This window comes from Hemicordylus capensis, chromosome 15 (genome assembly GCF_027244095.1).
Source record: "Hemicordylus capensis ecotype Gifberg chromosome 15, rHemCap1.1.pri, whole genome shotgun sequence".
NCBI lineage: Eukaryota > Metazoa > Chordata > Lepidosauria > Squamata > Cordylidae > Hemicordylus > Hemicordylus capensis.
In genome coordinates, this window is record NC_069671.1 from 11,000,344 (window position 1) to 11,015,875 (window position 15,532).

At 44.5% G+C, this 15,532-nt stretch overlaps 1 protein-coding gene across 7 annotated transcripts in view; it reads right to left on the reverse strand.

Annotated features, from left to right (window-relative positions):
- The window catches only part of TMEM132C (transmembrane protein 132C), a 210,410-nt gene that overhangs the window by 111,910 nt on the left and 82,968 nt on the right, over window positions 1–15,532 (reverse strand). For all 7 annotated transcript variants that reach the window (XM_053280217.1, XM_053280213.1, XM_053280211.1 and 4 more), the window contains one exon: window positions 10,311–11,199. In XM_053280217.1, the coding sequence (XP_053136192.1) occupies window positions 10,311–11,194 (884 nt within the window). In that variant the 5' untranslated portion in view covers window positions 11,195–11,199. The remainder of the gene's footprint in view (window positions 1–10,310; window positions 11,200–15,532) is intronic.

Below are 15,532 nucleotides of genomic sequence, written 5' to 3' on the forward strand. Positions count from 1 at the left end.
CTGTGATGTGGCCAGAGTGATGTGGCCACTCTCGGAATAGAACCTGCAAGCTTGCATACAGAAGGTTCCAGGTTCCCTCCCTGGCATCTCCAAGATAGGGCTGAGAGAGATTCCTGCCAGCAACCTTGAATAAGCCTCTGCCAGTCTGTGTAGACAATACCCAACTAGATAGATCAGTGGTCTGACTCAGTATTAGGCCTCTTCCTATGTTCCTATGACATGAATTGCGTCCGTAGCATCATAGATGGGTAATTTTGCTGTGACGCGGAAGCAACCATTTTCGGTGTTGAGCATTAAACTCCCACTTGTCCCCAAAGATGGTGTTCGCACCTGCTCAGCTCCCCAGGATATGATTTAAAGAATCACAAGCAAGCAGTTTATTTTCAAATGAACCCGACCCCTGTATCAGAGACATATGATTTTCTTCTCAAAAGCCAAAATGTCTCACTGATATTTTCAGCATCATTCCCTCTACCCCCTGGGACTGTCTCTCTCTCTCTCTCTCAGCTGTTCCAGACTCTGCAGGAATTTCACCAAATTTGGTGCTTAGGATCATTCCTACATTCCCTCACATGACCACCACCCCCGCCCTGCTCACCTTGCCCACACATGATTGCCTCTGCAGCAAGCAGCATGATGAGAGAGAGTTGGGGTGGGGGGAGGATGCCAAGCTTCCAGAAATCCCACAATCCACTGTGTGAGAAGCACGGTGCATTGTGGACATTCGAGAGGCCAGGTTGCTCTTTCCCTTGACCTCTATGGTAGCAATGGCTGCCAGGAGCCCGTGCTCCCACATGGCCGGCTGGTGGGGATAGGAGGGCGCATGCAACGTGTAGGTAGGTAGGTAGGTAGGTAAGTAGATAAACTGCTTTACATTCTAAGGAGATTTACCCCTGTCAACTGAGCAAAGAAGCACCTTTTTAAGTGGTGGCTCTTTTATATTTAATTTTATTATTTTATTCATTCATTCATTCTTTCTTTCTTTCTATTTCTATACCGCCCTTCCAAAAATAGCTCAGGGCAGTTTACACAGGAAATAATAAACAAATCTAAAAATAAACATCAGATAGACACCAACAACAGTCACTGGAGGTCCTGTGCTGGGGGTGGATAGGGCCAGTTACTCTCTCCCCGCTAAATAAAGAGAATCAGCATGTTACAAGATGCATCTTTGCCAAGTTAGCAGGGGTAATTTGGTGGGGGAGAGCAACTTTCCCTATCCATGCCCAGCACAACTTCCCTCCAGTGGCCGTTTCTGGTCTGCTTTATGCTTCTTTTTAGATTGTGAGCCCTGTGGAGGTCAGGAAACCACCTTATTTTTTATTTTATTTTGCCCGCGTAAACTGCTTTAGAAATGCTATGACTGTAAAAATATTTATATACTGCCTTTCAGCATTAAACATTAACAATTTTATTGTTTATTATGCTAAATAATAAACAAAAACACTATACAGGTGTGAGTCCCAATATTCAACCACCCCCTGACCAGCAATTTGAAATGGCCAGCCTAAGAAATAGAAACACCATGGGTGATATCTGCTCATGTGGTTCGGTTCTAAGAAGCCAGTTAAAAGGCAATACTGAAAGGCTTTCATTGAAAGCATTGTAAACCTTATTTTGTGAAGCTTTTAATACAGATATATATTCTATTGCCTGTAATAGGTAAAACTGCTGGACTGGAATTTTAAAGCAAAGATATTTTTTTCCCCAATCGAGAACGGAACATAAAATAGGAGACAGAGGTCCCGAGGCGGCCGGATTCCTTTACTCTTCAGAGCGCAGCGAAAATTGCTTTTGTGCTTAGATGTTTCCTAACAATAGCTGGGCCACTTTGAACTTCTGAGCGCTCCGGAGGTCTGGTGGAACAGGGGAAGCAATTTGATACGATTCACATCTGCAAACGGGTGTACACGCAGGGTGTGTGTGTTAGTTAAAGAAATGCTAGCCTTGCATCAGCTTTGTGAGGGGTTCCCATTTCTGAATGTTATAAATTGTTACACCCTTTCTTCCATGAAGGGTAAGTATTCAGAAATGGAACACAGCAAGACGCCTTATACGGAGTTGGGCCATTGGTTCATTTAACTCATTGTCACATAGGAAGCTGCAATAGAGATCTTCCCTCCGAAGCTGGAGGAGGCAAATAGCCATGACTAGTAGGCATGGATAGATCTGTCCTCCATGAATTTGTCCAAGCTTTTTTTAAAGCCATCCAAGTTAGTGGCCACCATCACTCCTCGTGGCAGAGAATTCCATAAATTAATTAAGGGCTGTGTGAATATGTACTTCCTTTTGTTGGTTCTAAAATCCCCAGCCTTCAGTTTCATGGGAATGACCCCTGGTTCTAGTGCTGTGAGAGAGGAAGGAACCCTTGGTCCACTGTCTCTACTCCATCCATAGTTTTATACACCTCTGTCAGCTCTCCCCATGGTCCCCTCTTGTCAAAGTCACATAAAACCAAGTTGTGCTAATTGTGGCTTCTACTCTGACTGCAGCATTGTGTCCTGGGAATGCGAATGGGGGTGGCTGGGGTCAATGAAACCAAGAAGGCGGGGGTAGATGTCAGCTTTCACATATCGATCTGAACCAACCAATGAACCAATTATTTGGTTGTATTGCCTTCTTCTACACATGTCTGGTAACACCGTGTCTCCTCAGTATTCCCTACATTCTAGATTCCTCCCCCGCCAAATACAGCCACTCTGTCAATACACATTAGAAGCCACCATTGAAAGCTGCCTCAGCTGATCTGTTTAATCGCTTTCTTCACCGCATTTAGCCTCCATCCCTTTCACAATCCGACGATTTATTATCCCTGCTAATTAGCCCTCGTCCTGCAAGTCGGCTCGTCAGCTGGCAATGAGTAATTCAATAACCCTCTTTGATAAACTTGCATCATGCAAGACATCATCCCAAAATGAGGGCCAGGAAAGAGACCCACGCAGATTTTGGAATCCTCTAAATAATCCAGGTTTCCTAATTGGCCCAGAGAACTTCATGCTTCACCTTTCCAGGGTGCTTATCCTATGCAACGCCACCTGCAATCTAGTTCTTTGGTTACCTCCGGCTTCAAGTTAACAGGTTTAACAGCTCAACCATGGAATTCTCGTGGTCTCAGCTTTAGATGCTTTGGTCTGCTGCTTCTAATCCCATGACAGATCAAAAACGTGGCACAGAGACTTGGTTCTAATATTGGGGCACTGCTTCAAATTTAATATCTGCTCTCTGTAAGAGTGAAGTCACATTGTTAGTTGCCAGAGAGCTTGGACTAGAAACTCTACAGGCTATGTTCTGATTTCCTGTTCCCAGGACCACTGGCACAATTGATAACCAAATAATGAGTACTGAGAACCAACAGATCCCAACTATGCTTAAACAAATGTAATAGACCATTATAATAGGCACAACTGTATTGTACAGAAAAATAACTCCTAGGCCAGGCCTGGGCAAAGTTGGATCTTACCTTAATCAGAGGGGTTTGGAGAGAGTCTGAACCTGTGCTTAAACACCCCAGGTCAAGTCGGTCTATTCTGACCCCTTTCAGGAAAAAATGGAACAAGAGGGGTTGTGTTTATTTTTTGCAGTCATGGCTGGAGGTGGGGAAACCACCTGCCTGTGCATAAATCTATTCTTTTTTTAAAAATTAAAGCTTTTAAGGCAATTTTCCACTCACAAACAGCCAATTTCCAGGATTCTCCTTGGATTTGCCAATGTTACATCATTTCCTGTTGGATTCTCTGTTGTTAGATCATTTCCCCTGTGTTAGATCATTTCCTCTTTGATGTTGTGTTACATCCCTCCCAGGTTGAGTGAGTTCTGCAATTACTTAAAAATATATATATTCATGTTTTCCCGACTCTGACCCAGTCCCGACCCCTACCCTGCCTCTGATCCTGACTCCAACCCCAATTTATGGAGGGGTCCAAAGGACCCTGAACTGACATTTGTGAGGACAGAAAAGATCATGTTGGACCCGACTTGGACTTTTAGGTCTGTCCACAGGTCTAGTAACTCCGGTAAATAACTAGAACAAACCATCCACTTGTTACTAAGTCCATATGTACTGTAATAAAGTCCACTACAGTGACCTGTTGACCTCCATCTCAGGTTAAGATCTTTGTCAAGTGGAAAAAAATGTAGAATATGGTAGATTGACTGAGGCTTGTTGAGAATCTATTCAATATTCTCTAAAGATCCAAACAAGATGTGAAAGAGCATTTATCTTTCTCACTGTAGTGGATTTTACAGTATATGTGGACATTATGTGGACTTTACAGGACAGGAGAACCTTGTTCACCGAGGGTCCAGCACCCATGGTTTCACGTATCCGCAGTCGGATAATGCACACCCGACCTTGGTATTCGCGGGGGGAAATGGCAGGAAAAGTGTTAAACCCATATATCCATGGGATGGGGGTGGTTGGAAGTGACCACCATTTGGGCCACCATTTTTAGTTCGGGAGCCATTTTATGGCTCATTTTCTTAAAACAACCACAATGAGAAAACTCCACAATTTTTGGTGAGGTTTTTGCTTGTGTGGGGGCGGGGGCATCTTTGGACTCCTTAAGGGCAGTGGAGCACAGTAGGGCACTTTATTTGGCCTGTTTTGTCATTTTGGGAGCGATTTGGGGCAGAGCAGGAACCCCCAATTTCATGCCCCGCTATTCATGGATCTCCTATCCACACCACCACCCCTGTGGAACAGAACCCCCACGAATATTGGGGTTCTCCTGTACATGCAGATGAATTTGTTCTAGTTATTTACGGGAGTTCCTATATCTATACAATAATATTTGTGCCTATTATAACGGTATACCAAATTTGTTTAGTACAGTTGGGATCTGTTGGTTTTGCAATTATAGTTGAAAAACCCAGCCTGTATGTTACTGGTGCTGTGAATAAAAATGTAAGCAGTTAGGTGAGCAGTAATGGGGCCTGAAAGTCTAGCAAACACCAGAACCTTCCATGCTCCACCCACATAAAGCACCGACATATCTAAACTGGATAATCTGGCAGCAGGGCCCAGATGCTTCAGTCTTTTGCATCACCTAGGAAGGTCACAGGTAGGGGAAACAGGGGGCCAGAGCCTTGCAACTGATACTTGTAACTCCACAGTGCCACCCTGATAATGGTGGGAAGAGGTACTGCAGCATGTCAGCCCCATCATTTCAGGTGGCCCGAGGAGTTTATGAGCTATCCCTATGGCAGGGAAGGGATGGATTTTATTTTAATTTTTGGTATTGACAAAATTGATTTAGGCTAGCACTCCCATCATTTCTTGTCCCCTTTTCAGGGGCTCTAAGCAAACAACTGTTGGAACATTCCAAGCAGACATTTTCATAATCAAGTCCAAAACTTCTGTCTGAGCTGCAATATTTCATGGAATGTTTTCTCTCTTTCCCTCCCCCCTCTCCGAACAGCCAGGTTTGAATAATGAAGACTTGCTTGATGCAGTAAGATTTCCCATCAGCATTCCCCAGCTCGGGTAATCACACCACAGATATACGAGATCTATGTGTAATAAATGACCATACGGCCATTACATAAATCTCCTTATGTTTGAAAAGGATAAATGTAAAGCAAACATCTCATAACTTCGTGGCATTGTTGGCTATAAATAACAAGGTAAAGCGAGATGCCTGCCGTCACACTGCGTTTGTGAGGGATTGCGAGATACGGCGGGATGTGCAGCTTGTCAAAGATTGGGAAAGATGGGTCAGAAAAGCACTCCATAAAAGCTGATGCACTCTTCTTGTCAACACAGCCTAGGCTGCTTCTTATTGGTCAGAATCTACCAAATTTGGAAGTAGAAGGCCCTGATGGTGGGCCAGTTGGGGCAGAGAGCCTGATATATACTATATCACCAAATGCCAGGGGGCTGAGAGTCAACTTCTGAGGGTTGGTATCTCTACTCTACTCTTGAGTTTACCTGCAGATCTTTCTGCCCCCTATCCAATGCCTGCCAACATTCCATTCTTCAGATGAACCCTACTTTAACTATAAGAAGCAAAGTGAGTGAGTGGTTGTGGGGTGACACACCAAGGCAGGCCTTCCAACCCAGTTTGTCCTGCTATGGAGTCTTTTTAAGTTGGCATAACATAGAGCTCTGTGTGTCATAATCGGTCCTGCTCCTCCTATCAACGGCTGCCACTTTTTCTAATCCATAATTCCACTCGCCATGAACATAATAACAGCCCAGCTGGATCAGGCCGAAGACCCATCTTGTCCAGCACCCTGTTTCACACAGTGGTCCACCAGATGCCTCCAAGAAGCCCACAGGCAAGAGGTGAGGGCATGCCCTCTCTCCTGCTTTTGCTCCCCTGCAACTGGCATTTGGAGGCATCTTGCCTCTAAGGCTGGAGGTGGCCTACAGCCACCAGATTAGTAACCATGGCTAGACCTGCCCTCCATGAATTTGTCTATGCCCCTTTTAAAGCCATCCAAGCTGGTGGCCATCACCACATCCCACAGCAAAGAATTCCATAGATTAATTAGGCGCTGTGTGGAAAAAGTACTTCCTTCTGTTGGTCCTAAATTTCCTGGTCTTCAGTTTTATGGGATGACCCTGGTTCTAGTGTTGTAAGAGAGGGAGAAAACTTTCTCTCTGTCCACTCTCTCTACTCCATGCATAATTTTATACACCTCTATCAGGTCTCCCTATAGTTGCCTTTTTTCCAAACTCAAAAGCCCCAGATGCTGTAGCCTTACTTCATAAGAAAGGTGCTCCAGGCCCCTGATCATCTTGGTTGCCATCTTCTGCACCTTTTACAATGTCCTTCTTAAGACATGGCGACCAGAACAGTACTCAGTACTTTAGATGAGGCTGCACCATAGATTTATATAAGGGCATTATAATAATAGCAGTATACTTTTCAATCCCCTTCCTGATGATCTCTAGCATGGGATTTGCCCTTTTCTCAGCTGCCATGCACTGAGTCGACACTTTCAATGAGCTGTCCTCCAATATCTCTCTCCTGGTCAGTTCCTGACAGCTCAGACCTCATCAGTGTATATGTGAAGTTGGGGTGTTTGGCCCCAATGAGCATTACATGTCGACCTAGCAATGCAGCGAGTCGACTTGTTGGTTTTTTAATTAAAAAATGGCAGCCACCAATATGTGCGCCACTGCCACCAGTACATGCTCCTGGATTCTTTCCCACTCCCCACAAAATAACCCCTTCAACTTGGCGGAAAGAGTGACCAACGAAATGATATTTGGCATCAAATTTTTAGGATACAAATTTTTAGTTTACTTTACACCACACTGCCGCTACAGGAGTATTTATATTCCGTGCAAGATCCTTTTTACCAAGCACAGTCTAATTGAATTAGGTCCGTGTAAAACATCCTCTCTCCCACCTTAAGGCCGTTCCAATCCGCTTTTTGATCTCCCCAACACCATCCTCCCCCTACTTACCCTTTTGCTTAACAGCCAGCCTGATGAAGAGCATTGGTGACTTCAAAACCCACTTCCCTTCCTTGTGACCTCTGAGCTGCTCCTAATGATGAAGAGCTGCTCCTAATCAAAGCATTTTGCTACTGTTACTTTTGGAGATCACACACACACAACACACACACAACACACACACAAAGCCACGTCTCTGTGTAGTCACAATCACTGCAGTAAGACTCCATTACTTGCTTCTCAGTGAATTTTTGCAGCACCTCCAGAGCCGTCTGTTGGAGACGCATCTGGTTTCGTTTGCAGATCCATTCCTTTTCACCAGCAATCAAAATCCTTTCCCGAGCTATGAAGCTCAAACATCTGCCCACCTCGCATACATTTTGCAGGGAGATGCAAAGCAGAGATGGGCAAACTTTCAAAGGAATAGCCCCAACCTCCCCTGCCCCACAGCCGGAACATAAAACACCAGATTAGACTCCTCCAACTCTTTCTTTCCTGGTCTCCTTTTAGCTACGCTCAGTTATGAGGAATATTATCATTCCCTGTGACACTTTGCAGATGGAAATGTGGACATGCCTGTCACAGCTTAAGTGTCACACCAAGTATAATCTGCCAGATATAGGCTTCAGCCAAGATAGGGAGGCAGGTTCCTTGCTCAACAGAGGTCATAGGAACACAGAAAACTGCCTTATACTGAGTCAGACCATTGGCCTGTCCAGCTCAGTATTGTCTACACAGATTGGCAGCATCAGCTTTGCTCAACTTTGGCCACCCAGCTGTTTTGGGACTTCAGCTCCTATAATCCCCAGCTACAGTGGCCCATAGCCAGAGATCAGGGGTGTTGTAAGCCAACATCATTATTTATTTGTTATTTCTCGGTGTAAAACACCCTGAGCCATTTTTGGAAGGGCAGTATAGAAATCAAATTATTATTATTAACAACAACAACATCTGCAAGAGATACAAATTTGAGCAGCCCTGGTCTACATGTAGAGAGGAGGGCTGGTCTTGTGGGAGCAAGCATGAATTGCCCCCTTTGCTAAGCAGGGTCCACTCTGGTTTGCATTTGAATGGGATACTACATGGGTGAGAATTGTAAGATATATAACTTCATAAATATCTTCATATCTGCTCTATGAAGATATTCATAGAGATATACATATCAGGCAGTATAGAAATTAGATAGATAGATAGATAGATAGATAGATAGATAGATAGATAGATAGATAGATATGGTGTGTGTGAGAGGGGGCTGGGATGATGCTTAACTTGCAGTGAGGGCAGGGGGAGCTCCAAAGGCCTTTAGGTCCAAGGCTCCAAAATTACCTAGGTGCACCTACGTCTGCAGGCAAAGCAGATGCTCCACCACTGAGCTATGGCCCATACGACCTGGCAAACACACTAGGATCCCAGGTTTTTGCCCTTATGTGGTCACCAAAGCAGTACCTTCTGCCTGCACGTCCTAGTTTTTCAAGCTTATCTAACCTAAGAAATCCTGGAGACAACACCCTCCTGGTCAAGCTTCAGGTACATTCACTCATTTTCAGGAAACCCTTTGCCAGTGCATATATCACAGTTGATGGCTGCTTCAAAACTCTTAGAAATAGTGTGTGTCCTCCTTTAATCTCTCAGGAGAACTTCCTGCTTCCAAACTATTGTTCCTCTTAGCTTTTACCAAACATATATTTATCTAATTCATATAAGCAGCAGACCTAAATATCTTCACATATGGAATCCTTCGGGGAAACCCCTCTGTCGCCCAAAGCTTTGGAAGAACAATGGTTGCCTTTTGTCATGGAGAAAATATTCCTGGACTAGAAATGGGGGGGGGGGACCCTGGTCCAATATTTTTTGCTTAAGTGCTTCCATCTGGGGGCCGGGATGTCCATGTTGGTCAACAGCAATTATCTTAAAATAGGCCATGATCCCGACCTACAAATGTTGGCCATTGGTACCATGTCACAGAATGATTGCCCACCATGATATTTGGCAACATCTATCCCCCTAGAGATGGAAAATAGGTGATAGCAATGTTGCACTTACAGCTTGCAGTGTGTTATCACCCCTTCTTTACCCCTACCCGCAACAAATAGGGTACAATTGCAGTCTTTATCCCTATCCCCAAATGATTAGGGTAAAATTGTGGTCATTTTTGCACAAGGGTTACGGTCGGGTTTAGGGTAAGAATGAACAAATTGTTGTACCACTGTCAAACCACACCCCATCAACACCCGGCAACACAGAGAAAAATACAGAAAACGATTTGAGAAACCGATTCGAAAAACACGCAGAAATTTAACTGTAAATAATCCTCCTGATAACTTGGCAAAGAGGCACCTTTTAATGTGGTGATTCTCTTTATTGAGCAGGGGGAAAGTAACTATCCACCCCCAGCACTGTACCTCCAGTGACTGCTGTTGGTGTCTATCTTCTGTTTCTTTTTAGATTGTGAGCCCTTTGGGGACAGGGATCCATCCATCTTATTTGTTTGTCATTTCTCTGTGTAAACTGCCCTGAGCCATTTTTGGAAGGGCGGTATAGGGATCGAATAAATAATAAATAATAGGGATGTGCATGAAATGTTTCATGCACATATGGTGCAGCAGGTAGTTCTTATCTGCCTGTCTGTTACACCTTTGCACTGTTACACCTCCACCACCTCCAGAGCAGTGCTGTTTGTATTAAGGAGCCAGGCTCTCTGTTTGTCCAGCTGCATTTGCTTAGAAACAGGAAGTCCCCTGTTTTTCAGTCTTTTAATCAGATTGGTATTTTTAATGTCTAGCTTTATTTTTTTATTTTTTTTATTTTTATAGTCTTAATCTTTGTGTGAACCACTTTGAGATTGTTTCAATGAAAGGCAGGATAGAAATTTAACAACAAACAATTACAAAAATAATCAAGTTCCTACCTCAGAATGAATTGATCCACCGTGATGTTGTTGGCGACGGTCACGGATGCACTCACAACTTCCCCTTGTCTGATGGGTTTCGATGGCAGCCAGATGACCACGTTGCTGTCCAACCACAGCTCTGTCAGCGGAGAGCTCTCTGGCATCCGATAGAGACTGACGGAACCAATCCTCTGCAAATGGGACATGGTTTCTCCCGCCCCTTCCTTCCCTGGCCGGATGGCGTTGCCTTTCCTTCCATCATCAGTAGAACACTCCCCTTTTTCGTCTTCAGGCTGTATGGTGTAATAGAGCTCTACAGAGCTCCCTTCAGACGGATCAGCTGCTTTCTTGCGACCGGTGATGACTGTCGATGGGTTAAACCAAGAGGGCTGGAGCTCCAGGTCAGCCACACACAAGCCAAGATCACCCTTTAACTTGCAGCTGCCCCGAACCTCCCGTGTTTCCCGGAAAGCAAAGACCCTCATGCAAGGCAGTTGTTCTGTAGTACTATAATCATCCCAGTCTCGTCCCACAATGTAGAAGAGAATCTGGACTTTGGGCCTGCTCAGGTAGACTTTTTCACTCATGATGTAGGTTTTTAGCTTCCAGTTGAATGTAAACTTGTTGGTAGAGCCAAAAAGGTTTGAAGTTAACAGCAGGTCTTGGGGCACAGCATGCTCCACAGAGTATGGCCCATAGCTAGCATTGATGACTGGTGTCTTCTTGGCTTTATAAGTAAAGAAGGTTTCCATCCGAGATTGCAAGCTTGAGTTTCTCATGAAGTCCTGGTTGGCTTCTTTGAGGAAAAAAGCTGACTCGGCACCGAAGATCCGATACCTTACAGGTAGATATGTTGGTAGTGAGGAAAATTTCTGTACGTTTTCCAAGGTCCCACGGCCCATTGTCACTATGCAAAGAAGAAAGAACACAGGGAAAATATAAAGAACAAAATGGACCAAGATAAACTTAATGTCTAGCTGATTATGATTATAGAGTAGGGATGTGATCGAAGCATTTTGGCACCCCTATTTCCAGGTACCGAAATGCTTTGAGCTGCCCCAGCTGAATCGTTTCAGCTGGGGGCGAGCAGACACTTTAAAGAGAGGAAGGCAGGTCTGACCTCCCCGTCTGTTTCACCTCCCCTTACCCCTGATGACCCCAGGTGGCACTGTTTGTATGCAGAGAGCCTGGCTGCATTTGCTTAGAAACAGGAGGTTCCCTGTTCCCAGAAGGAGCACGTTCGGTGTCTGAGCACGTTCGGATGCCATCTTGAACGGACTACCGGTTCAGAATGGAACACCCTCAGATGCCATTTCCTGCTGGGAACAGGGGACTTCCTGTTTCTAAGCAAATGCAGCTGGACAAACAGAGAGCCTGGCTCCTTAATACAAACAGCACCGCTCTGGAGGCAGCAGGGGTGTAACGGTGCAAAGGTTTAACAGAAGGGCAGGTAAGACCTACCTTCTTCCTTTTAAAGTGCCCGCTATCTGCTGCACCATATGTGCATGAAACATTTTGTGCACATCCCATTTATTTATTTATTTATTTATTTATTTATTTAATTCCTATACCGCCCTTCCAAAAATGGCTCAGGGCAGTTTACACAGAGAAATGACAAACAAATAAGATGGAACCCTGGCCCCAAAGGACTCACAATCTAAAAAGAAACATAAGATAGACACCAGCAATAGTCCCTGGAGGTACAGTGCTGGGAGTGGATAGGGCCAGTTACTCTCTCCCTGCTAAATAAAGAAAATCACCACATTAAAAGGTGCCTTTTTGCCAAGTTAGCAGGGGTTATAGAGTTGGATCAGTCAGAGTTGGGGTTTTTCTTAAGGCCAACAAATGATGGAGGTTGAGTTGACTTACACAAAGTGTATCCAAAGACCATCCTACAGTCCAGTGACAGAGATTGGGTTGACTGACATGGAATATATTAGAAGAAGGAGGAGGAGGAGGAGGAGGAGGAGGAGGAGGCGGAATGAAAACACCAAACAGTATCTGATCCAAAAATACCACCTAGATTCAAGGAAAATAAGAATAAATGCAATAAGAGCCGAAGTCGAAAAATCAACAGCAAGTGCCGCCTTTGTAAAGAAGCAGATGAAACCGTGGACCACCTAATCAGCTGTTGTAAAAAGATCGCACAGACTAACTACAAACAAAGGCATGACAAGGCAGCAGGGATGATACACTGGAACATCTGCAAAAAATACAAGCTACCTGTAGCCAAACATTGGTGGGACCATAAAATTGAAAAAGTTGTAGAAAATGAAGATGCAATAATATTATGGGACTTCCGACTACAAACAGACAAACATCTGCCACACAATACTCCAGATATAACTGTAGTCGAGAAGAAAGAAAAACAAGTTAAAATAATCAACATAGCAATACCAGGGGATAGCAGAATAGAAGAAAAAGAAATAGAAAAAAATCACAAAATACAAAGATCTTCAAACTGAAATTGAAAGGCTGTGGCAGAAGAAGACCAAAATAATCCCAGTAGTAACTGGCACCCTAGGTGCAATTCCAAAACAACTTGAAGAGCACCTCAACACCATAGGGGCCACAGAAATCACCATCAGCCAATTACAAAAAGCAGCATTACTGGAAACAGCCTATATTCTGCGCCGATATCTATAACAACAACAGCAACACTGATAATAAAATTCAGCCATCCCAGGTCCTTGGGAAGGACTCGATGTCTGGATAAACAAACCAGTCAATAACATCTGTCTGACTGTGTAAACAAGAAATAATAATAATATTTATATCCTGCTCCTCCAGCACACTATTGCTTGGGGCAGATTGGATATATCCAAATATCATCCCACAGTTCAATGAAAGAGGTTAAGCTGAGTTACTTGAGGCATATCCAAATGCTATCCTACAGTTCTGAGTAGTAAAGGACCTTATGGAATATTTATATGCCTTACACAAGTAAACAGAATCTGCAATATTCTGATTCTCCTTCTATTCTATGTATGTAATTAAGGAAAGAACCCAGCTAGATCAGACCATCTAATGCAGCATCCTGTTTCCAAAAATGGTGCATTTTTTTTCCCCAAAAAATGGTGCCCAGCTAGATGGTTTTGGGAAGCCCACCAACAAAACACACAAAATTCTGAGTAAGAACTTCTGGTCTGGTATTAAAAATAAATCAAAAGTATATATTGGAATATACGAAGCCATACTAATAGTCTATCAAGCTCTGTAGAGTCTACTCTGTCTGGCAATAGCTCTCCGAGATTTCAGGCAGGAGTCTCTCCCAGCCATCCCTGGAGACATCAAGGATTAAACCTAGGACCTTCTGCATGCAAAGAAGGTCTCTTCTACCACTGAGCTATAGGAACATAGGAAGCTGCCTTATACTGAGTCAGACCCTTGGTCCATCTAACTCAGTACTGTCTCGACAGACGGGCAGCAACTTCTCCAAGGTTGCAGGCAGGAGTCTCTCTCAGCCTTACTTTGGAAATACCAGGGAGGGAACTTTGGACTTTCTGCATGCAAGCATGCAGGTGCTCTTCTCAGAGTGGCCCCATCCCTAAGGGGAATATCTCACAGTGCTCGCACATGTAGCCTCCCATTCCAATGAAAACTAAGGTGGACCCTGCTTAGCAAAGGGGACAATTCCTGTTTGCTACCACAAGACCAGTTCTCCAGCACTATCAGGAGTCTTCCCTGGGAGTCTACCTGGGACCTCCTGCATGCAAAGCAGATGCTTTTCACTGCACTACCGCCCCGGCCCCATTTCCAGCGGGTAGTATGCAGATTTCGGAATCTTTATCTGCCAAATTCAAGATAAGGGTTGCTGCTTATAAGAGCTCAGTCCCATCCATCACTTCATAAGAAAAACAGCCGAAAAAATGGCCACATCGTTAGTATTCTGCCGAGGCAATGGAAGGCAAATGAACTGATTCCATCCGCCTTTGTATGAGCGTGGGACTTGGTGGGATGCTACCAAGTGGAAAGCAATAAAGAGAGATGCTTTCTTCTGATGAGGCAAGGAAGGAAGAATAACAACGAGAACCACCACTTTGGAATGGTAATTTAAGGTGATGCACCTTCATATTTAATTCATATAGGAGAATTAGACGGTGGAATGCATTTCCTCCCAAACGAGCAAAACTGCCATTAAGAGCCAGAAAAAAATGCAATAAAAATAGCAATAACAAACACGCAAAGAAAATACACACAGTAGCAGGGCCTGCCAATGAAAAACTCATTGAGGAGTAAATGGTTGCTACACGTCCCAATCTTTCCTGCCGCTTCCAATCCAAAATGGTGCTCTAAAGAGAATGCTGGTTTATCAAAGAGCTAGCAGGGCCCACAGCACAGCAGGAAGAGCACCTGCTTTGCATTCAAAAAGTCCCAAATCCAATCCCCACACCTTCTCTGCCCAAGCTCTCTGAGAGCTCCTGAAAATTGAATGAAACAACTCTAGGCTCGATGGGTTAATGTTCCAACTCAGTATAAGGCAGCTTTAAATATTCAAGGAAGGGTTTGCAAGGGTTAGACTCATTAGGAGAGCAAATGGAAACCTACCAATGCATATTTCCCAGTGATGGCGAAACAGAAGTTTGCTCGGTGAATATGAATCGGCCATCCAACTTGATCCTCAAACTGCTTCATGGGATGGCAGGTCAGAAGTTCAAAATAATTCTTGAAGGGGTCCAATTCCCCACCCCAACCCACCACATCATGCTCCCCAAGGTGGAATGATAATAGCTTGGAAATGGAGATGGGGTTGGAGATGACAGCTGTGGTGCTGCTGGAAGGTGTAAGCTGCCCCTTCTAGTGTTAAAAGAGAATCTGCCAGGACAAAATTGGAAGTTGCCAGGTGGGGAGGTCTTTGCAAGAAGGTCCCATATTCTACCCCTGACGTTTCCAAGTCAATCTGGGAAAGACCTCCTCATCCTTGAAACCCTGGAGAGCCAATGAGCCCATTCAGCGGCCAAGATTCGGAGGGTAGGAGGCAGCAGACCCAGCTAAGTAATGCCTGTGAGAGCCCTGAGGAAGTCCTCCAACTCAGCCCACTCAAATGCAGTGTCCCTGAGTTTTTACCAAGATAGGATGAAAAGAGGAGTTGCCCTACTAGGGATGTGCAAACAGGTTCAATGTCGAACTGGTTCGGTGTCAAACCAGACCGAACCCCCCCGCCCCAGCCATTTGGCAGGGGTGGCAATCTTAAAAATAAATAATTGTACTTACCCCCCTCCCAGGGGCTTCTCTGAGGC